Source organism: Melospiza melodia, chromosome 18 (genome assembly GCF_035770615.1).
Source record: "Melospiza melodia melodia isolate bMelMel2 chromosome 18, bMelMel2.pri, whole genome shotgun sequence".
Classification (NCBI taxonomy): Eukaryota; Metazoa; Chordata; class Aves; order Passeriformes; family Passerellidae; genus Melospiza; species Melospiza melodia.
This window is the reverse complement of record NC_086211.1, coordinates 179,926-203,570: the sequence shown is the minus strand read 5'-3', so window position 1 is coordinate 203,570 and position 23,645 is coordinate 179,926. Positions and strand designations below refer to the sequence as shown.

General features: G+C 43.2%; 1 protein-coding gene across 4 annotated transcripts; it reads left to right on the top strand.

Annotated features, from left to right (window-relative positions):
• The first annotated feature begins 69 nt into the window (after window positions 1-69).
• IL4R (interleukin 4 receptor) lies at window positions 70-23,636 on the top strand. Of its 4 annotated transcripts, none has more exons than XR_010029987.1 (12): window positions 463-622; window positions 3,809-3,922; window positions 6,959-7,097; window positions 7,956-8,107; window positions 9,160-9,314; window positions 9,877-10,033; window positions 10,860-10,959; window positions 11,558-11,627; window positions 11,767-11,843; window positions 11,943-13,246; window positions 16,764-16,854; window positions 23,562-23,636. XR_010029987.1 is itself a non-coding variant. In XM_063171488.1 (11 exons), exons 3-11 carry the CDS (start codon window positions 3,853-3,855, stop codon window positions 13,681-13,683), a joined length of 2,661 nt encoding a protein of 886 aa, XP_063027558.1. In that variant the 5' UTR covers window positions 70-139; window positions 388-622; window positions 3,809-3,852; the 3' UTR covers window positions 13,684-14,140. The 4 variants fall into 4 exon arrangements, 2 of the variants coding, with proteins under 2 accessions (XP_063027558.1, XP_063027559.1); XR_010029986.1 differs by lacking the exon at window positions 23,562-23,636 and adding an exon at window positions 16,291-16,590 and having other exon boundaries at window positions 16,764-23,507; XM_063171488.1 differs by lacking the exons at window positions 16,764-16,854; window positions 23,562-23,636 and adding an exon at window positions 70-139 and having other exon boundaries at window positions 388-622; window positions 11,943-14,140.
• Window positions 23,637-23,645: the final 9 nt, after the last annotated feature.

Here is a 23,645-nt window from a genome sequence, read left to right as displayed (position 1 = left end):
CCCGCCCCGCCCCGCGCCGGACGGGCGCATTGAGGGGGCGGATGACGCCGGGCTGGGCGTGGGGCAGTGCTGCGTCCGGGATCGGGAGCGTCCGGGTCCGGGCGCGTTCGGGTCAGGAGCGGGCGCCGGCGGACACAAGGTACGTCCGGCGGCCCCTTCGTCCTGGCGTCAGGACCGACTCCTTCTCGTTACTTGCGCTTGGCGTGCAGTTTGTGCTGTCTGTGTTTTTCTCCAAGCCGGTTCTGGGAAGGGCGGAAGGTCTCCGGGGCTTGGCCGGGCGCATAGCCCTGGGCCCGTCCCGGCTCCGGCTGGAATCCGCGGCCAGAATCGCTTCTCTTTCTTGGAGGCTGTTAAGTGCGAGTGCTCCTTTTACAATATTTTACACAGAAAGGTGTAATTCTCCGAAGTGTTGTTCCTGCTGGACGTGCTGCGCGGTGGGCGCAGCAGCCGCGCCTGTCCCCGGCCCGCGTTCCCGGTCGGCGCCGTTCCCGGCCGTGCCCAGCCCAGGGCTCAGGCTGCGCCCCCCGTGTGCCCGGAGGCCTACGAGCTGCGGACCGAGCGCCCGGAAAGGAGAGGTTTCTCGTCAGAAGGCATTGCAGCCTGCACGGGTTTTCTTTTCAAGGTTTGATGTAGAATCTCTTGGTGAACATTTTGCTTTGCTCTGTACTGCTTGTCTCATTTTATTCAGCGTTTATAGTTAATGCTTAAAACTAGAGAGTAAGACAAGATGTGAATCAGTTTTAAAAAGAGGCAGTTTTAAACAGGGAATGGTGCTTTAGCTGTACAATTGCAGCAACGGTGCGTTAGGCAGTCTTGTTTAATATGACCTCTTGGTCTGGGCAGGAGTTACTCTTTGCGCATAACAGTTTTGCAGATTATACCTGTTAATGAAATGTGACCCTGATTTTCTTAGAAGACCAGACCAAAAGTTAGTATCGTTTTTCTTGATAATGAATGAAATAATTCTAATCACATCGTGTTTTTTTCAAGAAACAGAAAGTTAAGTGATTAAAGCATGTAGCTTATGCCAGTAACCTTGTAGATCTGCTTCTAACTCTGACAGAGATTTCTTTCCTAGTTTTGGGGAAGTGACTTATGTCTTTGCAAGTTACTTTCCTCAAATATGTCAGAGTTACTAGGTTTGCTGCAATTTTAGTATTGTCTGTATGTGTTACCTACTTTTTTAAGATTGGTATTTCATTGTCTGGTATAATGAGAAACTTAAGAGGTAACAGGCAGAAGAGCTGTGGATGTTTTAAAATTTTCTCTCTTGCGGTTTCATTAAAGCACTGGCGTAAATCCATTTTCATCCACACGTGCAGATCCATTCTTCCGTGAGAAGATGCTTTTGGTCTGCCATCTGCTCATTTGGACATGCTTACGTGATTCAGGATTCTTTGCCAAAGTTCCAAGAGTTTCTTGGAACTCCAGTCATGTGGCAGTATTACCTAACAGTGGAAAGCAAATGCTTCCTCTCTTGAGAATTCCAGGAAAAAGGGAAATTAGGGTTTTTAATTTTTTTATGCCAGAGCAGTTGGCTCTTTTTGTCTGAGCAGCAGCCAAGGTGCTTGTGTTCTTTTTAAAAAAATGTATTACTGTGCTTAGTCACATTTCATCTATTCTCAGAATATGAAAAAAACTTAAGTCTTGAGTCATAGTTTTCTCAAGCTCTTATGAGAAATTTGTCTTTCAAGTTTGTTCTTAATAAAGAACTACTCAATGAGCAGTTACTGCCCTAGAGAAGGTCACAGAAGAGTCTCCATTCTGATCTTCTATTTTGACTAACAATGTCCTTATCCCTTAACTTCTAAGATGGGTATTTTCAGACAGACAGACTCACCTCTGTCAGACACATGTGTTGTGGTTCTGCTGCATGGTTGGTTTGGGGAAGAGAGTATTGAACCACCATCCACAAATACCTTACACTAGTCTTTTCTACTTCAGAATCTGACCAACCTTATGCAGAACCCCCAATACGATTCACCAAGAGAAGGAGACTCCTCTCCTCTCTCCTCTCCTCTCTCCTCTCCTCTCTCCTCTCCTCTCTCCTCTCCTCTCTCCTCTCCTCTCTCCTCTCCTCTCCCCTCTCCTCTCCCCTCTCCTCTCCCCTCTCCTCTCCTCTCTCCTCTCCTCTCTCCTCTCCTCTCTCCTCTCCTCTCTCCTCTCCTCTCTCCTCTCCTCTCTCCTCTCCTCTCTCCTCTCCTCTCTCCTCTCCTCTCTCCTCTCCTCTCTCCTCTCCTCTCTCCTCTCCTCTCTCCTCTCCTCTCCCCTCTCCTCTCCCCTCTCCTCTCCCCTCTCCTCTCCCCTCTCCTCTCCTCTCTCCTCTCCTCTCTCCTCTCCTCTCTCCTCTCCTCTCTCCTCTCCTCTCTCCTCTCCTCTCTCCTCTCCTCTCCCCTCTCCTCTCCCCTCTCCTCTCCCCTCTCCTCTCCTCTCTCCTCTCCTCTCTCCTCTCCTCTCTCCTCTCCTCTCTCCTCTCCTCTCTCCTCTCCTCTCTCCTCTCCTCTCTCCTCTCCTCTCTCCTCTCCTCTCTCCTCTCCTCTCTCCTCTCCTCTCTCCTCTCCTCTCTCCTCTCCTCTCTCCTCTCCTCTCTCCTCTCCTCTCTCCTCTCCTCTCTCCTCTCCTCTCTCCTCTCCTCTCCTCTCCTCTCCTCTCCTCTCCTCTCCTCTCCTCTCCTCTCCTCTCCTCTCCTCTCCTCTCCTCTCCTCTCCTCTCCTCTCCTCTCCTCTCCTCTCCTCTCCTCTCCTCTCCTCTCCTCTCCTCTCCTCTCCTCTCCTCTCCTCTCCCTTTGAAATGAAAACTAGTTCACTACCCAGGAGCCCTACAGGTATAAACAGAACAGCTGAAGCTTCAGGCAGCAAGAATACCCTGTCCAGACATGAAAGTTAGAAAATTCCAAAAGCATGAGAGGAAGGGACCAAAGGGTTGTGTCTTAACAGTGTGCTGCTGAACCAATATTATCCCTCCTTATACTGAAAGCAAAGCCAAAAGCATATTAGTTAGCATGACTTCACTTACAAATTTACCAGAATTTTAAATGCATGGTATCCATTTGTAGTTATATGAAAGCTGGTAGCTTTACCTTAGACATTAAGTAGCTACATTGGTAAAATATATTGGGGACACTTGCTATTTTGAAGTCTGAAATTAATTATTTCATCTGTTTTCAATTTACCTAGACAGTTTTGCTATGCTTAGGGACATAAAAGCTGCATTATTTCCCTTCTCCAAAGTTGTTCTGGTTATATAATGATTAGGTATGTGTTTTACAACTTTTTAATAATTAATGTTTTAATGAATATGCATTCTTTTGGAGCAATGCTCAGAGTTCTTTGCTAAAATTCTTTTTTTAAAGAGATGATACTCAGATTATCGAGGTATTGGTGATAGGACTTGGAGAAAATATTTTAGTCAGTAGATTGGACACTTCATTCCTAAATTGTTTTACTTATCTGAGTGGAATCATAGGGCTTTGGTGACAATGTCACTGATTTTGGTCTAGTGCTTGCCCTTTTTTACCCTTTACATACTAGCAGCCATTCTTTTCTAGTAGCTAAAGAGAGTGGCTCCGCTGCCAATGAAGCTCCCTTATCCTCCATAATGAAAATTTTGCAGAAAAGTCTTCTAGCTCATTTATGTTCTCCTTATTCTTTTACATGTCTCATTCCATGAGCTAATTTTAGGGGCCAGGGGTGGGAAATAGGTACAGCAGGGAGCCTGAATTCTAACATCTAGCAGAGTGATAGGAAAAACTATGTCTTTACCCTTAACTGAGACAGGGATGTAAGCTTATCATGTTTTCTGTTGGCAGAATTGCAGCACAGTTTTTCCTACTGAACCTGACCATTTTCAATAATGGCAAGACTCCCAAGTGCTGCACCGTATATCCTGTGGATCCTTTTCTTTTCATATACAGCAAATGAAGGTATGTTTGTCAATATTTTAAATTATTATAGTGAAATTTTTCTTGATAGCATTTTTCTGTGACCACTAGGTAACGCTGTTACCACTAATTAACTGCTATAAAATTTGTAGCTTCATATCCCTGTACTAGAAAGAAATCTTAGATTTTTGATCTCTGGTGTGTCCCTCGCCACCCTTCTGTCAGCCTGCAGGTGCGTCGAGTCCAAGTGCTGCTGGTTCCTTAAGGATTATTTCATGAAGCTCAGTTGGCAGAAGCTGACTTCCCGTACCCATAAACATCGGTTGTTTTCATTTCAGCTTTTATGATGTTTGATTAAAAATACTAATGAGATATATATAGAGAGAGAGTAATGGTTTTCAATAATGCATTTTTATTTTCTGGAAAATGAATCTCACACTTTGCTTTCTGTATTTTTTTAAGTAGTTCCACAGTAGTCTATAGTTTCTTAGATCTCATTTTGTTTTATAAAGCAAACCAAAATAGTTAAAGGACAATTTAAAGTACCATGTCTCTAAAAAAGAAAGTTTTTTAGCTACTGTCTTACATACTACAAAATAGTGCAATTTGAATTAATGAGAAGGATCAAGGTTTGCAAGAACACATTGGCAGAATTGTCTGGTGCAGGTAATCCCACCTTTTCATTTCCCTAAATTATCTTTGTCAAAGTTTAATTTTATCATGTTTTGTTTGGGTTTGTTTGCCTAGTTAACTATGCGTTTTAAGTTTCTTCAGCATTGTGTACACTTTGAGGATCAAAAAAGAAATTCAGTATTTAAGTTCCCTCTTTTAACTATGCAAAGTCAAAACAAACCCTGTACTGTATATGGTTTCAAAAGGAAATTCTCAAATATCTGAGCTTTTTGAAAAAAATATGGTATACCAGAGATGAAGAAGTGAGAAGGTGAGAGAAAAAGAGCAGAGAATAGAATTTAGAGTTCCGAAAAGACATGACAGCACTGAATGGCAAGATAAAGTAAAAATGTTAGTTATCATAGCTTAACACAGCAGGAAGAGCTTAATTTAATTGAAGTATTCTTGAAAGTGCAAGATGATTAACAGATTGAAAAATAATGTCATTCATCTTTAAGGGCCTGAACTTGATAGTACTTTTGTTAAAAGTACATTTTAAAGTGAACTAGCAATAAAATTACAAATGGCAACCAAATATAAACAACATCAACAGAGTAATGATTATTGTAAAATAAAAAGCAGTATGACCATTAAAGTGTTGCAGAAGTTTGACTTGCTGCTTTTTTGATGAGTGGTAAAGAATTGGATATCATGCAGAAAAAAAGGGAAACCTAACATGGTGCTGTCATCCAGAAAGGACATAACAGCAATAGTTCTTATCTACAGGATAAATATTTAGCCCTAGTAACTAAACCAAAGCATTTTCTAAGTGCTTGAACACTACTGAAACCATGAATCACAGTAATTTCTAGGTTTATAAGCAGTCAATATACCAGACAACTTAGAATCCAAATTTTATAGATCCCATTGTGCTATACATCATATCTACTAAAAGGTATCTGACTGTCACATTTTACATTTGCAGATCCTGTACTGTATTAGAGTATGCAGAAGTTGGATCATAGTAAATAACACAAGTGGACTACAGAAAAGTAGAAATGTAGGGAAGATAAAATGAAATTTGGTACTTTCAGCAAAAAAGGCATGGGATGAATAATTGAAATTTAGGTACCTGTTGGAAGGAATAAGCCTGTGAAGCAGACATGGCTGGAGGACAAAGACCTTGCAGGATGTGAATAGTTGGCAAATGTGTCTTGAATTTGCAATGTAAATGACCAGCATGGCGAGTTGGTAATGTACTGGGCCATGTATACAAAATTTGGTCTTGTATAATTGCCACAGAAAACTTTTTAGCAGAATCCCTTTAGAAATTCTCAGATAATCTTAATTAATAGGATTCAAAAAAAAAACAGGTATTGTAATTTTTTACAGGAGATTGACATGTAAAGCAGAAAAAGATTTGTATTTGTACAGATTGTGCAAGAAAAGTGAGATACTGTTTTTATTTACCTGTGAAAGAGAAGTCAAACATCAGAGAAGGCAAATAATTGTCTTGGATGATAAAAGTATTAGCTATTTCTAGCTATTTTCTTATAATCACATTCCAGGGTCCAGTATCAGGGTTGGCACACTGTTAGTCCAAATAACAACGTGGCCTTACTGTCACCTAACTTCTCTTCTGTTCTGTGTATCACTCTTTGGAGCACATTGAGGTAAAGTGAAGCTGGAAGGGATACTGAGGATTGTGGATTCTCTTTGCATTTCCAGTTCTAACTATCTTCAAAGATATTTTGACCACTATATTCTGTTTTTTGGTTAAATACTGCCAGTGAAAATAGTTATAAACTTGAACACTGGAGTGCAGAGACTCTGGGCCTTTGTGTACCTCCTCAGTGCCCGGCTCAGTGTGACTTCCTCTCTCCTCAGTCTTGAATGCTCCCGTAACAATGGTGAATAGAAGACAGAGCAGGAAGTACTGAGTGAAATGAAGTATGGGAAGCTTAGAACCTTTTACCTTCCTTGTAGGTAAATGCATTTGGGAAGCTTAGAACCTTTTACCTTAGTTGTAGGTAAAACAGGAGTCATGACTGTAAGCAGTGATCCTTGTCTGACTCTGTTAATTATCTGCGTTTTGGGATTTGAACCTTTTGTATTTAATGCTGTTTTAATGTAATGTCATTTAATGCTGATGTGTTTTAAATAGAGCTATTGCAATCAGATTTTCTGTTCTTGGAAGTTTGTGTAGCTGAAGTGTGCCTTTCTATCTCAGTATTACTACTGCAGACTTCTCCTGTCCAAGATCATAGACATTGTCTCCAGAAAGGTGGAGATGATCCGAGTGTCTGTTTCTCCTTCCATTTTCCCAGACACAAAAAATAGCAATGTTTTCACTTAATTTGCAGAGGTGTGGCAGCTCTGTTTATATGGAAAAGTTAGTATTTCTGCTTAGTCTCCAATATAGTCTTCTGATTCTCTTGCTTCTCATTGTATGCTGCTTTCCTCTAGTTTTGACTGCAGGACGCATACAAGAATTTGCATGCTTCACTGACTATGACAAAGAGCTGGTTTGTCACTGGAAGGTGCCTGCACAAACCAATTGCTCCAAAGAATTCGTGCTCTACTACAGCGAGGAAACTTCTGTGTCGTAAGTGTTTAAGATGTTACACTGCCATTGTTAAGTTTTATATATCCTATAGCCACTATTGGCTTTAATTTCCTCCCTCTACTGTGGGTGTCTGGGACAAAATGTACTTCAAATTATTGCTCTTAAAGGAAAATGGATTATTTCCTTCTAAGTAAAATGGGTTTCTGCAATTAACAGCACCCTCAGTTCAGCAGTCTACTCTTCTGCAGAACTTTCTGCTTTCTTAGGACAGAGGATGGATCAAGTCCTACTGGTGGGAGTGGTAGGGCTCTTAGAAGTTTACAGAACTTTAACTTCATATAAAATTTTACCTTCTTCATGAGAAGTCTTTCTTGATTCACTGGTCTGTAGCCTGTGTGAAAGATGCTTTCCACTGAAGGCCAGGTGATTGTCTCTGCACACAGTTAGCTCCTTGTTCAGGCACAGACTGTTGTCCCTGTTCTGAGCAGGGCCAGTCATCATCTCTTACACAAGAAAATGCATCTGGGTTCTCCTTTCCCTTGCTGCATGATTTCACCACACCAACATTCAAATAACCTTGCTGATACACTGCAATAAACCTGTTCCTATACTAACAAGCTGTTAGTATCTTACTTTAGAAGTGTGACAGAGGGTTGTATTTGGGATCAATACTTGGCCTTTCTGTCAAGTTTTTAATTTGTGTGATACAGATATCCAGTAGGTGGCTGGGGAGGGTGGGTTGTTTGAGGATCTCAGTTTTGTTTTGGAAACATTTCTGAGAACTGACTTGTCTCAGTTCTGATTGGTTATACATGTTGGGAGACTTGATATCACCTTTTCAAGGAATAGTGTGTAACACTCTCTTAAACATCACATAATTTTGTGCCTGTTTTTCAGAAACAAGTGTGTTCCTGAGAATGAAAAAGACAGTTTAAGGTGCACTTGTACAATATATCCAGAATATTTTGCAGTAAGCGTCACATATATTCTAGCCCTACAATTCAATGGCACTGATTCGTGGAATTACAATGTTACACCATCCCTTGTTGGTAAGATCTTGTTTACTTTGTCACTGGTGCATCTGGTTCAAGGCTTTGCAATCCTAGCTAACTTCTTATTTGTGTCCCAGAACAGTTTTTGCTTGTCAGAGGTGCAAAATGTCATGGTAGTTTAAATGCAAAACCCATTTGTTTTAGAAACCTGATTCTGGATTAGATTCTTAAGGAATTAATGTAAGTAATGGGGAAGGCAGAGTGATTGTTCCTCTAGCTGTACCCTCTCAGCTGCGAGCCAAAAGGAGTTTGGGGACTTAGATTATCTTTAGTGCCTTTTACTTGTGGCTTACAAGAGGAAGAGGAATCATGCTGCTTTCAGTTTCTGGAAATAAACTAGCTTATCCCTGCTGAAATTCTTCCCTTTCCTGTCGCTGTCATACTCTGATTTTTCATGCTAGTTGAATCATGCCAAATGAGCAGGAGATTTTTTACAGTAATTCCTGTTGAATTTTAACAGTCAGTGATAAAAAAAGTTAAAGAGACTGCTCTGAAACAGGACAGAGTTCATGTCTCTGCCTAGACCCCCAGTTTGGTCAGAACAGTGTGCTTGTTGGTAACGCCTGTCACCTTAAACACTCAGAGAAACCATTTTCATACTTTAGGCAGGCCAAGGAGCTGGTTCTCTTCAGAATGCTTGATTGATGCTGCTGCTTATCTGCCAAATAAGCAGAAGTCCACATTAATTTTCTAGAGACGGGGAGCCAGGACAGCTTGGCTGTGGTGTTGGAACTCTGTGCCCACCCGGCCTCACAGCTGCTACTGTCAGGGCACAGGTTGTTCCTGTTTCTCCAGGCTGAAAGCTGCATCCAGTGCACCAAAAGGCCGTGCTTGCAATTGGTTCAGCCAGCTTGAGGAATCAGTGCTTAATAAATACCCTCAAGTTGCTCAGGTTCAACCTCTCTGTTCTCTATGGTGTGGTACACCATAGTGAAAAGGGCTAAGTGCGTTGACTGCAGTGATATTCTGGTCTCTGTTGAATGCTTCTCTCTCTGCTTGTCTCTATCAGTACTCTCCCATGACCCTGTTCTGTATTTTTTACCATACAGTTAAGCCGAGAGCCCCCAAGAATCTTGCCATTGAAAAAACTGAAAACGGTAATTTCAATTTGAGCTGGGAGGAGAGCTACTCTCGTCCATCCTTTCTCTCTGGAGAGCCAGTCATCTATGAAGTTAAATACTGGAGGAAGCAGCACCCGACAGAGGTAAGAGACACCCAGTCTCTTCAATTTCTATCTCCAGGGCTTAAAGGTTTAAAAAGTCCTCTGGAAAGTCACTTCATTAATAATAATGTAAGGGCCAGCCTGAGTACAGTGATCCTGATTACACACTTGCCACAGTTCACTTTGCCCCCAAGATAGTTCAACTGGGTGTCAGAGAATGGAAACTCTTGTGACTGCCACCCCAAAATGGTCTGCTGCTTGCAGCAGACAGGACAGAGATTGAAAATACAATGCTTCTATTCCCTGAACTTCATTTGCTCCTTAGACATCAGGAAGCTGGAGGTTGATGGCTCTGTGGGGCAGGTGAGTTCTGAATAATTCAGCATTTCTGGGCTGGGCTGCGTGTGGTAGCAGAAGAACATGCATGGTGGCAGGTAATAAATGCCACCTGCCGATGACATGAACTGCAGTATCATACACAAGTCATTCATTTGTTCATTTGTGAACGGTCACTGAAACACATAACACTGTTGATATGTAGTTGCAGTCACTAACCCTTCACCCTATAAAGAAATCAAAGTGAACTTTCTCACTTTCTTTTCAGGCTTCTGTAAAAGCAATTAACTACCAGGCAAAAAGTTTTGAGATTACTGCAAGCTCCTTGAAGAGAGGCTATGATTATGTTGCAAGTCTCAGGTGTAACTACGTGGAATACCCAGCCTACTGGAGTGAATGGAGTGAAGAAGTTGAATTTCACAATGGTAATAGTGTCAGAAATAACAGCTTGGTAAAAGGATGGTATACAGTCTTACATACTCTGCTGCTCTCTTGGAGGAGTGTTATGGACTCACCATCTTCATCATTTTGAGTGTAATGTGAATACATCTGTAAAGGCTTCCAAAGACACTAAACATAGATAGGCAACTCCTTGGGAAACTAAGGAAGAGAAGACCAAGGGAGGTTGGATTGCTTAGCCTTGTGAAAAACAGGCTGAAAGGAATCTATTTATTCTCTATAAATATTTCATGAAGTAGACAACAGGGAGGTAGAAGAGGTATTTGAACTAAACGGCAACATTGATGTGAGAGCAAGTGAGTATAAATTATATGTGTGTGTATATTTTTATATATATATATATATTTTTTTTTATACATATATATGTATGCTGCAAATAAAGCAGTATTTTAATAGAGGTAGGAGGGTTTATAAAAGCTCCTGAAGAGCAACAGAGAGAGCAAGAAACATAGCTGCACTACAGTGACAATGATAATTCATGATAATGCCATTTTAGGCGCTGTGTGATAGCCCTTGTGCCTGAGGGCTGACGGTGGCCTCACAGTGCACACTGGCTCTCCCAGCTCCTGCCACACCCAGTAGCTGAGCACAGTACCCGTGCCAGGTCTCTGACACACCACACACCATTCCTGCTGGCAGCTGTGAGGGTCTGTTGTTAACGTGCTGGAAGCTTAATTTTACATCCTCTAAAAGAGCATTTTTTTGAGTTGCAGAAGAGCAGCAAATAACTTGGTATTGTCAGTGCTTGCATTTAGATGCACATTCACATGTAGACATTTACTTGTTTAACAGATTACCAGGTGAAGGCTGAAGACATTCTGCAGATGGCTGTGCCCACATCCTGCATACTGATCATGGCAGGATCCATAATTTGTTACTTCTGTTTCACCAAGTAGGTATCCTGCTTGTCACAGAGTTTATAGAGTAATAGTTTATACAGATATCAGTATTGCTATTGGTTAGACAAATTTCTGGTAGCACAGAAATCTAATGTTTTGGGTTTTCTCAGCGCCTTTATCTAGCTGTCTGTGAGCAGAGATTTTATAAACACAAGTCAGTTTTATAAACTCTGTCATTTTCTGAATAGTCTTATTACCTTACTAGAATAGGTTTATTATAGTAGGGGTTGTCAGTTTTGGACCCTGGTCTTTGCTGGAGTTCAAGTAAGGATGGCTAAATACCTTTATTTCTTTCAAAAATTTTTAAATGCTAATATGAAAATTTTAAATGGTAATGCGATCCTGTCTATTTCACACATCCTTTTAAATGTGATTAGAAGAACAGGTGACTGTTACTGTGCAGAGCAGTCACATACCAAACATACAAACATCTTTGCACTGGTTTAATGAAAATCAGGAGATGCTCAAAACGAACGCTTTCTGTTGCTGCAGTGCAGATGCCTAAGAGGGAAAGGAGAGCAGAAGAGAGAAATGAACACTGATTAAGCCCAAGTACAGTCAAAACAAGTTATTTTCATGCTTTCCTTGCAGAGTGAAGAAAGAATGGTGGGATCAAATCCCAAATCCAGCAAAGAGCCAATCAGTTGTAGAAAATGTCAAGGTAATTTAAAAGCTTTGCAAAAAATACCTTTTCCTGATCATCAGAAGTAGAATATGTAGTAAATTCTATTGTCTGTTTAGTGTAAGGGATACTAAATACAGTTCATATGTGTCCTAAATCCCATTTGTATCCTTATTAGTTTCCAGTTTTGTGCTACTTTGATGAAATTAAGTTCCCGTTCCAGGACTTAAAGCACAGTCACATGGAACAACAAATGTAAGTAAGATTTTTAAAAAAATCCTCTGCTTTACAGCATAAAATTGTTTCCTGTACTATAAACATTAACCGTCCTTTCCTTTTGACTTCCAAAAACAGAAGTTGCAAGAGCTGTCTGGCTCAAAGTTTGTCAAGCCAAAACTTCAAGGGAAAAGATAACATCAGAAATGTTGAGAAATCTTGCAGTTGCCACAGCAAGTCTGAAGAGTGGTTGCCAAAAGGCAGCAGTGCAGTTTTAACCCCTGATACAATACCAGTTGAAGAGTGTATAGAAATCTGTGTATGTTTAACAGACAGTGAAACTGAGAGCCAGGAAGAAACTGGCAACCAGATCTCCATGTTTGAGCCTTGTGAGAGCAGCATTGGTGCTTTCAGAGAGCACCCTGAACACAATGAGTTACTAGCTAACATGTTTGATGCACTCCTGGCAGATGAAAATAACATGGAAGACAATAAAGGCCCAAACATCCCCACAGCTGAGAGGAAAACCATAAAGAACATTGGGTCTGAAAATCCATCACAGCAAAATCCAAAAGAAAGTGTAGACCAGAGTCCGCAACTGTGTGATACTTCTCATACAGCTCCTCTTTTCACCAAAGCCTCTCAAGATGGCTACAATTGTAGTACAGCCAGCAAAGAGTCAGAACTATCAGAAGAATCCTTTGAATCTGGATATCGGAGCTCCAGCATAAATTCTGCTACTCTGGATGCAAGAGATCTTCAACAAATGGTTCATCAAAGCCGTTTTCTATGTCATTCTGAAAGTGAGCTTGGCTCTTGTGTCCTGACCCAGGAGTCTACAAATAAATCATTGTTTGGAACTGAAACAGACAGAAAAAACAGCCCTGCAGACAAGAGTTTTGATACCCTTGTGTCTGCATCCATGGGGTTGTGTGGTTCTGCCTACAAGAGCTGTGACAACCTTTTGTCTCCATCCCTGGAACCCTGTGGCTCTGCCTACAGGAGCTTTAATATGCTTGTGTCTGCGTGCAAGGAACCAAGCAGCTCTGCATACAAGAGCTTCAGTGCCCTCATGTCTCAGTCGATGGCTAACAGTAGCCTGACTCTGGGCTTTGAAAGTGTGCCTTCCTTACCACCTTTGAGACAGTTGTCAGAGATGCCCAAATGCAGCTGCAGAGACCGAAGGGCTCAGCCTGCTAGCAATCAGATGTGTTACAACAACTACACATCTCCCAGCACTGAGCTTGATTTTCCAAACACCTGTTTAGAACATACTGATTTTCCGTCTTTCTCCACACATGTAAATGAAGGTGCTTCAGCTTTTCTTTCAGAGGAAGAAATGCATAAGCAAGTAATGTATCAAAATGTTCGAAGGAAAGCTGATATAATTTCTTGCCCCATTGCACCTCAGCCATCTGGCTATCAGCCTTTTGGTAGTGCAGGTAAATGTAATGGTCTATACTGGGACAGTGACAATGAGGTTATACCTACATTACTGTATGAATCCTTCATTAATCTGTGCAACAACCTGAGTGAAGCACCACCAGATACTGCAATCTATGAATCTGACCCAAGGATAAAGGATGATGTGTGTTTGATTGTTCAGGGTTCTGACTGCACCACTGTCCCAGGTTTAGCATCTAGTGAGAATGACACACAGATTAGTGATGGTAGCCCTTGGATCAACAGCACTAATGAGCTGTATGGTGATAGCAACGATGAAAATACCAGCAGAGATGAACAGATGTTGCATTTGTTAGAGATGAAATGTCAAGATTTAAACAGCAGAGGAAGAGCTACAAAGACAACAAAATGGAAAGGCTTTAACCCTACTGGGAAAGTAATGCAAGAGAGTGGTGATAACAGACTAAATCACTGACTTCCACTGCCACTCACACAATCACTTAGGGAAACTCGGAGGTGCAGGGGGAAGTGAAGAGGTGCTGAAGCATGTAGATGGGGGCAGGGGGTGTGGCTCAGCAGTCAGCTTACCAGCATCACTGGACAGTATTGGGCTAAGCTTAGGAAGAAAAACTGTAGAGCCCCTGTAGCTCCATGGCTCAGACAAGGTGCTACCTAATTATTTTGTGAGTAACTCCTATCTTTCTGTCTCTCACACCATTCACAATGAGGACTCCAGATTGGCACTTGATGTTAAAAAAAAAAGACCAATAGAACTGTTAGTGGAGAACAGCAGGAGAAATGAGAAACTAATGAAACTTTTGTGCGAACCCTTGCCCAAGAGAACAACTATGGAGGTAGCTATATGGAGGTAGCCTAGCCACATTTGCCAAGACTGAACTAGTCTTTGGAAATAAACTGTATGGCAAGTTGAATTGTTGCTTGTTATTTCAATTGAAATGTATACAATTATTCTCATTTAGAAAACTCTGCTTGTATTGCTATTCATAAGGAAGGAAACCATAATGCTAAGCACAGCAACTGGTACTGCAAATCTCTCTTCCAAGATGGTAAAGTAGTAGAGGTGTTTATGTAGGGACACCAGTGGTGCTTTCTTTCCCTTCTACACCTATGCTCGCTCTTGCATTCTTTGTGAGAAGAAAGCATCCACAAAGGCTTGTGCCTGGCTGGAGAGGTCTGCTCAGGCCAACTTTGCTGCAGCACTTGCTTCTCTGTTGATCCCCAGCTCCGTTTTGCCTTTCCCTGGCTTTTTTGTTCAACATAGCTATGCCTTCCAGTCTGCACATTCCCATATGATGGTTTTCTGTGTGGGGTTATTCTTCCTGTTCTCTCCCTTCAGTCTTTCTATGGTGAAATGGAGCCTAACTCTCAGAGAAGGGGGATCCCTGTTCATATGTGTTTGTATAACCCAAAACTGGAGACAGACAGTGGGGTTGAGGGGGCAGCTGTCTGGCTCACCCTGCAACAGACACCATTGTTCAGAAGTATTAGAAATTCTTCCCACTTCTGGTCAAGCTGCCTTTGCTCTTCTTGCAACTTAAAAACTTAAACAACTTGTAAGAACTGCTGTTCGTACAACTCTGGCTCTGCTCCTATATTGGGTTTGTGTAGCAAAACTGCAAGATGAAAGAGAAGAAAAACTGGCAACGGGCCTAGTTGAACAGAATGGGGAACTGACTGCTGTGGCATGTTTAGATGCATGAGGGGAGGAACAGCTGTTTAGGTGTTTTTTGCTCTTAGAATGCTGTCTGTAAAACTGATCATCTGTACATGAGGCCTAAGATTCTGTATTCTGAATGCAGAGAGGCAGTTGTCATGGCAAGAGCTGTTACAGTACAGCCTGTCAGCCACAATCTGTCTTTGGTAGAGGGATTTCTGTGCTAGACCTGCCCCAGTCCAAGGAGCACGGCAGGCATCCTAAGGAGCTCCTGTCCCAGTTTAGTGATGGATCAGCCACTTCCTTCACCCTGTCTCTACCCAATCGTAAAGAGCAGGGCATTCATAACAGTGTGGTATTTGTCCTCTGATTGAAGGCTACCAAGTTGTTGACTAATACATAGCACTGGGATTTTCCTACTTGGTGCTGTTTCCCCAGGTCTTAGAAATGGGGAAATTCACTATAAGCTGAAGGGTTTGAGGTTGACTGCTTCTCCCCAGCTCAGCTTCTGCTGGTTTCACTTGCAATGAGCCACCCACACAGCAGCAAGAATTATAATGAGGTGAGAAAGCACTGGACGGCATTCTGGGGGTAGAATTTCCACGCCTGGGTCAGCCTTATAACCAGTCCCCAGTTCTTGTTTTGACACCCTAGGGAGTTTCTGTGAGAACCAGATGTGCGTTGGCCATGGAGCCAGTGCCTGTGGTAAACAGCCAGCTGAGGTCTGGAGGAGGTGGCTTGTACTGTGCTGCAAGTGCTGACCGGTGCACATGTCTGGCAGGCCCTGGGCTTGAAGGTTGTGCAGGGCAGTTCACTGCTGCCTGGTCTTTCCCCTCCACTGCCTGGCTGAGGTGCTTCAGAAACACATAGCATGCTCCTCCACAACATGACCGGGGGCAATGAAGCCATGAAATGCCTTGTTTCCTCTGCTATAGCAAGAATTAGGATACACAGTTTGGCCTGTGCTGACTATTTCATGGCCTCATTCTGAGCTATGCTGTGCCCCTGCAACAGACACCATTGTTCAGAAGTATTAGGAATTCTTCCCACTTCTGGTCAAGCTGCCTTTGCTCTTCTTGCAACTTAAAAACTTAACTTGTAAGAACTGCTGTTCGTACAACTCTGGCTCTGCTCCTATATTGGGTTTATGTAGCAAGATTTTATAGTGGAGGGGGGCTACAAGGGTGGCTTTTCTGAGAAGCCACTCCCTTCCTGCCTTTTCTCCTAAAGGCACGTCACTTGCTGCCAGTGACATGAGAAGTCACCGAATGTATTAGGACTGCATGATCTGTGGTTTACAGATGCAGCTGGCCACCCCCCTGCAGCTTGCTGTGTCAGGCCTTTGCTTTGCACATGCTGACACAGCCGAGGTTGAAGACAGCTGGTGTGTTTTTCACCCTGTGACAGGCGCCAGAAACTGCCTAAGGCACGCTCCATTGCTGCATCAGCCCCAAGCATGGAAGAGCTGCAGCCAGGCAGGATAGGTGGGATGTGCTGATTTTTGACAGCTGTGGTAAAACAGAGCTCCATGAGATGCAGATGAGGATCTTGGCATGAACAGCTGTGTGCCAGGAGTAGAGTTCCGGTCTTGGTGTGTCCCCAGTTGCAGAGATCTGGGGACAAGCTGATTAATGTTGCCTTAAGAGGGTCAGTTTCTGCCAACCTGCGTGGAAGGAGCGTGGAGTTCTGCCAGCAGTGCCTGCTCAGGTGAGCACTGTGGGAATGCGTGAGTCTTGCTGACCTTGTGCAGAGATGCTCTGGGCATGCTTTGCATGGTGCAGCTGCGGATGTTGGGTTCGAGCTGAGCAGAGCTGTAGGTTTCTGTTCCAGATGGTCAGGGTGAGTTCACAAGCACAGTCATTCCTGTTTCTCTTTACCAGCATGTGTTGGGTGATTTCCTAAGAGAAGATACAAGCCTCTGTGCAATCTCCTCCATATGAGCGAGACATACGTGGCCACAGCTCTGTGAAGGTAAGCTCTTTTCCTCAGGCTAGAGCCAAAGCGAAGTCCTTTTACAACAGCATTCATGGAGTATGGGTTCAGACTCCATGGATATTGGGGAAAACAAGAGGCTGACCCCAGTGTTGATGGCTACAGATAACTAGCAAAGGCATAAGGGAGGAAGGAGGGCAGGATACTGGGGTCTCTGCAGGTGACATTCAGTATTCCCCAGACTGAAAGCAATGCACTCCTCCCTCCCCTGCAGCATCCTGTATCAGCTCACAGCCACCACCTCTAGACCTTCAGTGTTTTTCAACCTGCTGCTTTGCTGACTAACACCTCCGCTTTCTCCCTGGCTCATTCATATTTTAGCTTGTTTCCTGAGCTTTGAGGTGGTTTCTTCTATTGCTTTCCCTTCCAGTAGAACACTGTTACTCATGTCTCAGCTGTTCCTTCTGCCATTTTTCACTAATTGTAATGTATGATTATCTTCCTCCTAAATGTCACCAGCCAGTAATGGTGCCTTTGACTCTAAAGTTATGCCAGGTCTGTATTTTTGATGCTTCTGGGGATATTGGTTTAATTCTGTTATGACAGGAAGAAAGTACAGAGGTAGTACTGTTTCTGTGGAGTTTTTTCTCTTTTTCGTCAAATCATGAACATAACTCCAAGCATGACTGGTTTTATATCCTAGAGAAAGAATTGTCAGCTCTGAATGTTGTTTTTTCGATGATTTATCTTGCTGATAAATACATAATGATGTTGCCCTTCTTCCAGTGATGGCAAAATGGTTTTGGGTCATGAATAACAGAAATCTACCGAGCTTTCCCTTGTGTGCCCTTCACGCTTGCTTCTTGGTGAATATTATTGCTGCAGGCTAGGCTTAAATTACACTTTTTATGAGTTAAATTTGAGAAAAACAGGCCTTTTGGTGCAATGTGTTTAAATTTATAAAGCTATTAGTCTTAGAGTGCTACCAGTGTTCCTGTTTTTAAAGTTAGCTCTGTAATATCAAATACCTATTATTGCATGGTTTAAAAGTAGTATGGCTTGTGTCTGCCGGACTATCACTCTTTGGACTGATCAGACATGCTGCTCTTTCCCTCCCTCCTCTGCACAAATAACAATATTGGCACACCTTGGAGAGTCCTGTGTAATCGGGGCAAAAGCTACAGCACTGTCCTAGTGTGCTATCCTCACAACAGAAAGGTATTACTTCTGGGAAATTTCTGACTTAGCCACATTAACCCTGTACTGTCCCACACTGCACCCAAGAGAGGTGGCAATCTCCACAGCCCACAGGCAGCATCAGCTGAGACAAGTGTTTTCTAGAAGCTTGGGCCTGACATTGTGCCTGTGAGTGATCCTCAAAGCATGCAGAAGGGAGAGCTGGTCTTTCACAGAGGCCGCTCCAAACACAATGAGGAGTAGCTTCTGGATTGAGTTCATGCGACCATGCATGCCCTGACAGTGTGCAACCAGCTCAGTTACCAGCAACTACCTGGCAAGCATGCTCAAGAGCTGCCTGCCATGGCCTGAACATTCCAAAACATCTGTTTTTCAAAGGGTGAGTCAGAGGTTTGGAGGGCTTAACATGGAGCTCCCTCATTGTGCATCCTGCTGCTTTGTGCCAACTTCACTGCTGCAGTCTTCTTGGGTTATTACAGTTCCTTATTCTTGCTCCTAGCTCCTCCTAGCTCCACGCTGTATTGTGTGTGCCAAATCCTTCCACAGTGCTGCTCATTTCCCTCTTGTCCAAGGATACAGTGAGTGTGTGTGTGTTCCTTGAAGCCCCTTTAAAGATATGATTAGGTGAATTGGTGGATCCTCCCTCAGGATCAACCTTGCCATCTAAAGAGACCCAGCCCAGACACAAGTCACAGGCGTGAGATACAGCAGGGGTGAGCCCCTCACCTGTGTAGGAGCCAGATGACCTCCCTGCCTGTAGTCTAAGGACTGGTGCTGTTGCCCTGATCCTGGGCCATTTTGGGAAAGGATGGAAGCTGAATGCAGTGGTCTTTGATTGTCTCCAATGTGGCACATGCTGTACTATGCAGTTTGGCTTAGCCCTCTAATACCTTGACACTGATGCCTCCTCACTGCACAAATCTAAGCCCCACTATGACCTTTTAGATATGAGGCTTGTGAGTTTTTATCAGCTCTCCCACCCTTTTCTCATGTAAGAAAGCAGAACAGTACAGTAATAAATGTTGTGTGGGTGTTTGGACCTGAATTCATCACCTCCTCTCACCACATCCTTCTGTTGGCACAGTAATACTGATACAGTGGTGACGTCAATCTCCACTTATCACTGTGTATTCCAATACACCCGGCCTTGGTTGTGCACAAGTCGGCTTTGCTCTTCCTCAGTGCTAAGGAGCCCCACCTGCTCCTCAGCTCCCCAGGTGGGGTCTGCAATTGCAGTAATGATTTAACCAGGCTGGTCATGGAAGTGTTGGAGGGCTGAAATGCACAGAACTGGGCAGGTAATATCCATGTTTCCACCAACTCTCCCTGCTGCTAGTTTGTTCCTGCTTGATGTTGAAGCTTCACTGTAAATCTTTCTTATAGCTGATGTGGCCCTTGTGGCCCAGCGTCATTGCTCTTAGCCTCTGGACAGTCAGGGCACCCCTTTGTCTCCCTGTTGCTTCAGCTTTCTGATTAGATGGCAGTGTGCATTGATAATGATTTTTTTTCAAGAAGAAAGCTTATTTGGGCATATAACTGGTGGACTGTGTCTTCCACTCTTTTTTTGCTTGGGTGCAAAAAATTAATTTTCTCATGTTTGGAAATATTTTTTTCTTTTCTTTTTTATTACTTAAACTGAGTTCTTAATTAGTTTTGATTTGGAGTTTGGGGGTTTTTTTTGTTTGTTTTTGGGGGATTTTTTTTGTGGTGGGTGTTTTTTTTGTTTTCTTGGGGTTTTTTACCTTTTTTTTGTGTGTGTGTTTTGTTGTTGTTTTGGGGTTTTTTTTTTGTTTTGTGTTTTAAGTACATACATTTCCTGAAAACAGTTCAAACTGTCAGCTTAGACTGCATCAATGTTTGGCAGCTTATAGCATCATATTTCCAGATTCTTAACAAAAATAATATTGATAAATGTCTGTCTGTATTGGTCCTATTTCCTGTTCTCTGGTATATTAAAAACTTGTAGCATCATTTACATGTGTATATTATGAATGGCTACTCAGCTTTATTGCTGTGATCTCATAAGGATATTACAGAGTTTACAGATGTGGTACTTGGCAGCTGTAAAATGTTTGACATTTTATAACAAGTGTCTGTGTTGCAAGGATGCATGAAGCTGATTCTGAGTCCCCATTTCACAGTCTGAGAAAATGAAACGAGGCGGTAGAAAGGACTTTTCTAATGCCAGACTGGGAATAAGTTCCTGCCTTTGCTCATTGCCCACTGCCCTTCTTTCCTCCAGGTTAACGATCACATGCTGACAGATAAAAGCAAATGGGAAGGGTGTAAAAAATGGAGGGATGTAGGAAAGGTGGGGGCCCCAGTAATAGACTGGGATTGAAGCTTGCAGGGGGCCTGACACTGGAGCATGCTTTAGAATTAGGGCTGCTATATATCTCCATTGAAGTCATGAGGTCTTTGGCATCAAACACCACCAAGAGGCTGCTGCAGAGCTGCAGCTTTCCCAGCTCTTCTGCACATGTCTGTCCATGTCCCCTCATAACAATCTGGAGCACAGCCAGGAGGTCAGACAGTTTCAGCAGTACTGAAACTGTCTGTGGTGCTCCTAGAGGTCAGAGTCCCTTCCTACCACATTGAGGTAGGGAAATAGAAGAAGATAAATGTTGGACTAATCTGTGGGCGTTGGCAAGGGTAAGAGATGGAACAGTGGCATCCCAACTGAGGAAGTATTGTCTCTTTGTTTCAGCTATTTTAGCAGATCCTACTGGTTTTCTTATTTTTGCTACTGTGCTCATCTTCATGAATCTTCCTTCTAGATTACAAGGCTGTATGCTAACCTCCCACCGTTGTGTAATGGCAGTCTCTGGTAACTCTGTAAGACATTTACCCAATCATCTACTTGGGCTCCTTGCTTTGACTTTTTCCAGTTAAGTCCTGCCCGTCCCTTCAGGTCAATGGTACCATTATCTGAGCGGAGAAAGAAAAGTAGGGGAGGTCCTTGAAAGAAACCACAGTCCAATAGGTAAAGGCAGCAAAGACTTTCCTTGCATTGGTCTGTTCATTTAGGCAGGAATAAGCATAAAAACAGGGAGCTACTGCAATATCGTGAATACGAAGCGTGAGAGGCCCTGCCAGTTGGATTCTGAAATAAGTGGTGGGTCTGCAGACCTCTCGGAGGGCCCAGCCTTTCCCTTTCCTTTTCCTTTCTCTTTTCTTTTTCTTTCACAAGTTGCCTTTCTTCGTTTTCTATGGTGGCCAAGAGTGTGGAGCATGACAGTCACAATACTAAGTGATGCTGAGATGGGCTCATGGTGCAGCCAGTCTCAGCATGAAGTCAAATGAGCAGGTTTCAGATAGCAGGATAACAGCAGGCCTTCCTCAAAAGAATGTGGGTTTGGAGAAGAGCTATGGAAGATAGGTGAGATCACAAGATGGAGTTAGACAGTGGACTGTATCTCAGTGCCTAGGGACTGCACCATCAAAAGTAGTGGTAATGATGAAAGTTATTATACAGAGAAAACTTGGAGAGCTTGGACCAGAGGGGTCAAGAAAAGGTGTTTACTCAAGGCAACGTGTGATGCAGAAAGAAGGGCTGGAGTACAAAGGTAGAGAGTGGCAGCAGGTGAGGGAGGATGGCCGGGTGTCTGGGGCTCCTTGCTGGGCTGGAACAGTGCTTCATGGGCTGGGTTTGTTTGGCAGGAAAGAAGGGGCAGCAGCTGCATCATTGCTCCCACAGCAGGGTGTGACACCTGTGTCTGTGGCATCTCCAGAATGAGTCTTGCTAGCCTCACCTGGGCACTGACACCCTGAGAGCACATCTGTGAGCTCACATGAGGCTGCAGGGGCTTTCTGGTGACTGCTAAATTTGTTTTGCTTTCATTATTTGAGTAAACCTGGGAAATTTTTAAACTCCACAAATGTTCCCCAAGTCTTAAAGGCTTCATGGGTTTCTCTCTGCTGGGTGATTGCCTGGGTATTTGTTGCTTGTGGTGGATGCTGCATATGCACCCCAGGACCTAAATACCTTGAACTGCCCATATGAATACAGGCGGAGGGACAAACAGATTGAGACCAGCTCTGCTGACAAGGACCTGGGGGCAGTGGTGGAATAAAAGCTGTCCATAAGCAGGCCATATGTGCTGGTAGCCCAGAAACTCCTATGTCCTGGGGTTCTTCCCCAGTAGTGTGGGCAGCTGATGGAGGGGATTCTTCCCCTCTACTCTGCTCTCTTGGGACCCTGCCTGGTGTTCTGCCTTCAGGTCTGGGCCCCCCAATGTGACGAGCATGTGGAACTGCTATATTGAGTCCAGAAGAGGCCACAGAAGTGCTTCAAGGGCTGAAGCACCTCTGCTATGTATGACAGGCTGAGAGAGTTGGGCTTGTTCAGCCTGGAGAAGAGCAGGCTTTGAGGAGACCTTACTGCAACTTTCATTATTTAAAGGGAGCCAATAAGAAAGATAAGGACAGACTTTTTAGCAGAGTCTGTTGCAACAGGACATGGAGATGGTTTTTTAAATTAAAAGGGTAGATCACACTATGTGGCGTGGCATATGGGCCCTTCCTGTTGTCTATGCATCCTTGCAACTTGTTTTCAATGAAATTATGTTGCCAAAATAATACACATTGCTTCTCCAAAGTCTTGCCCCATTTAAGAATAACTTGAGAAAACAGTGCTGAAGTCTGTGCCAGGTATCAAAGCCAATACTCTGCAGAGAGAATATTTTAAGTCTTTCTGTGCACATCCATGTGTTTCTATAAATATTTAAATACTGTGAAAACACAGCCTTAAATACATTATATGACTTGAGGGCTTTGTCTTGGAGCAGGGGCTGTGGGTTGAACAGTCATTTGTATGTGATGCCATTTCCTCTGTTTTAAACATCCTGCTGTCATCTTCTCTGAAGACTTTCTTGTAGGTTCTCTTCACTATACCATTAGGGCAGCCTTTCCCTGCAGTCAGTACTGTACATTGTTCTGTCGTATGCTACATGGGAGTCTAGGTTTTTTGGTTTTTTTTCTTTTTTTTCTCTGGTCTGTCTTTCTGGAGTCCCTTAACTAGATATTTCATGCTTATTTAACTACAGGTAGGCTAAATCAATGAGTTCTCACTGGCTTTCCTCACACAGACCCACAATGATATTCAGACTCCATTTGGCCAATTCACTGTGTAGCTGTTTAATCTGCAGCAATGTCACTTCTAGTGGCAAGCCATTCCTAGCTGCAAGATACTAATGAAGAAAAAATGGGTTAGCAATTAGCACAAGAGTCTTTCTTGTTGCCTGGATAGCCTGAGCTGCAGTCCATTTGCTGCTTTCTCTGTGCATGTGCTAGCAAAGAGGAAAGATTTCACAGACCCTGCTTATGGCAAGTTGGCAGGCTGTTGGCCATAACCCCCTTAGCCCATGGGAAAGATACACACAGAAGAGCTGAAGTTAATTGTCTTAATAAGGCCCTCTACTTTTATATGTTTAAATGAAAGCAAGATTAATTCCACCTCAACCTTAATCAAATAAATGTCTGAGCAGAGCTCTAAATTGTGGGAGTATTGTTTGTGGTTTTTTGTTTTGTTTGGTTTTTTTCTTCCCCAGGACATCCAGTGAGAACCACCATGAAGAACAAACCGTGGCTTCAGAATATTTTCATCTGCCTTTTATTCCAGTACAGTAAGTCCT

Bases quoted from the DNA above. Each gene is read 5' to 3' on its own strand.
- IL4R (XM_063171488.1), top strand. From the start codon at position 3,853: ATGGCAAGACTCCCAAGTGCTGCACCGTATATCCTGTGGATCCTTTTC. The intron at 8,108-9,159 runs GTAAGATCTTGT...TTTACCATACAG, and splicing joins TGTTACACCATCCCTTGTTG to TTAAGCCGAGAGCCCCCAAG. The intron at 11,844-11,942 runs GTAAGTAAGATT...TTCCAAAAACAG, and splicing joins AGTCACATGGAACAACAAAT to AAGTTGCAAGAGCTGTCTGG.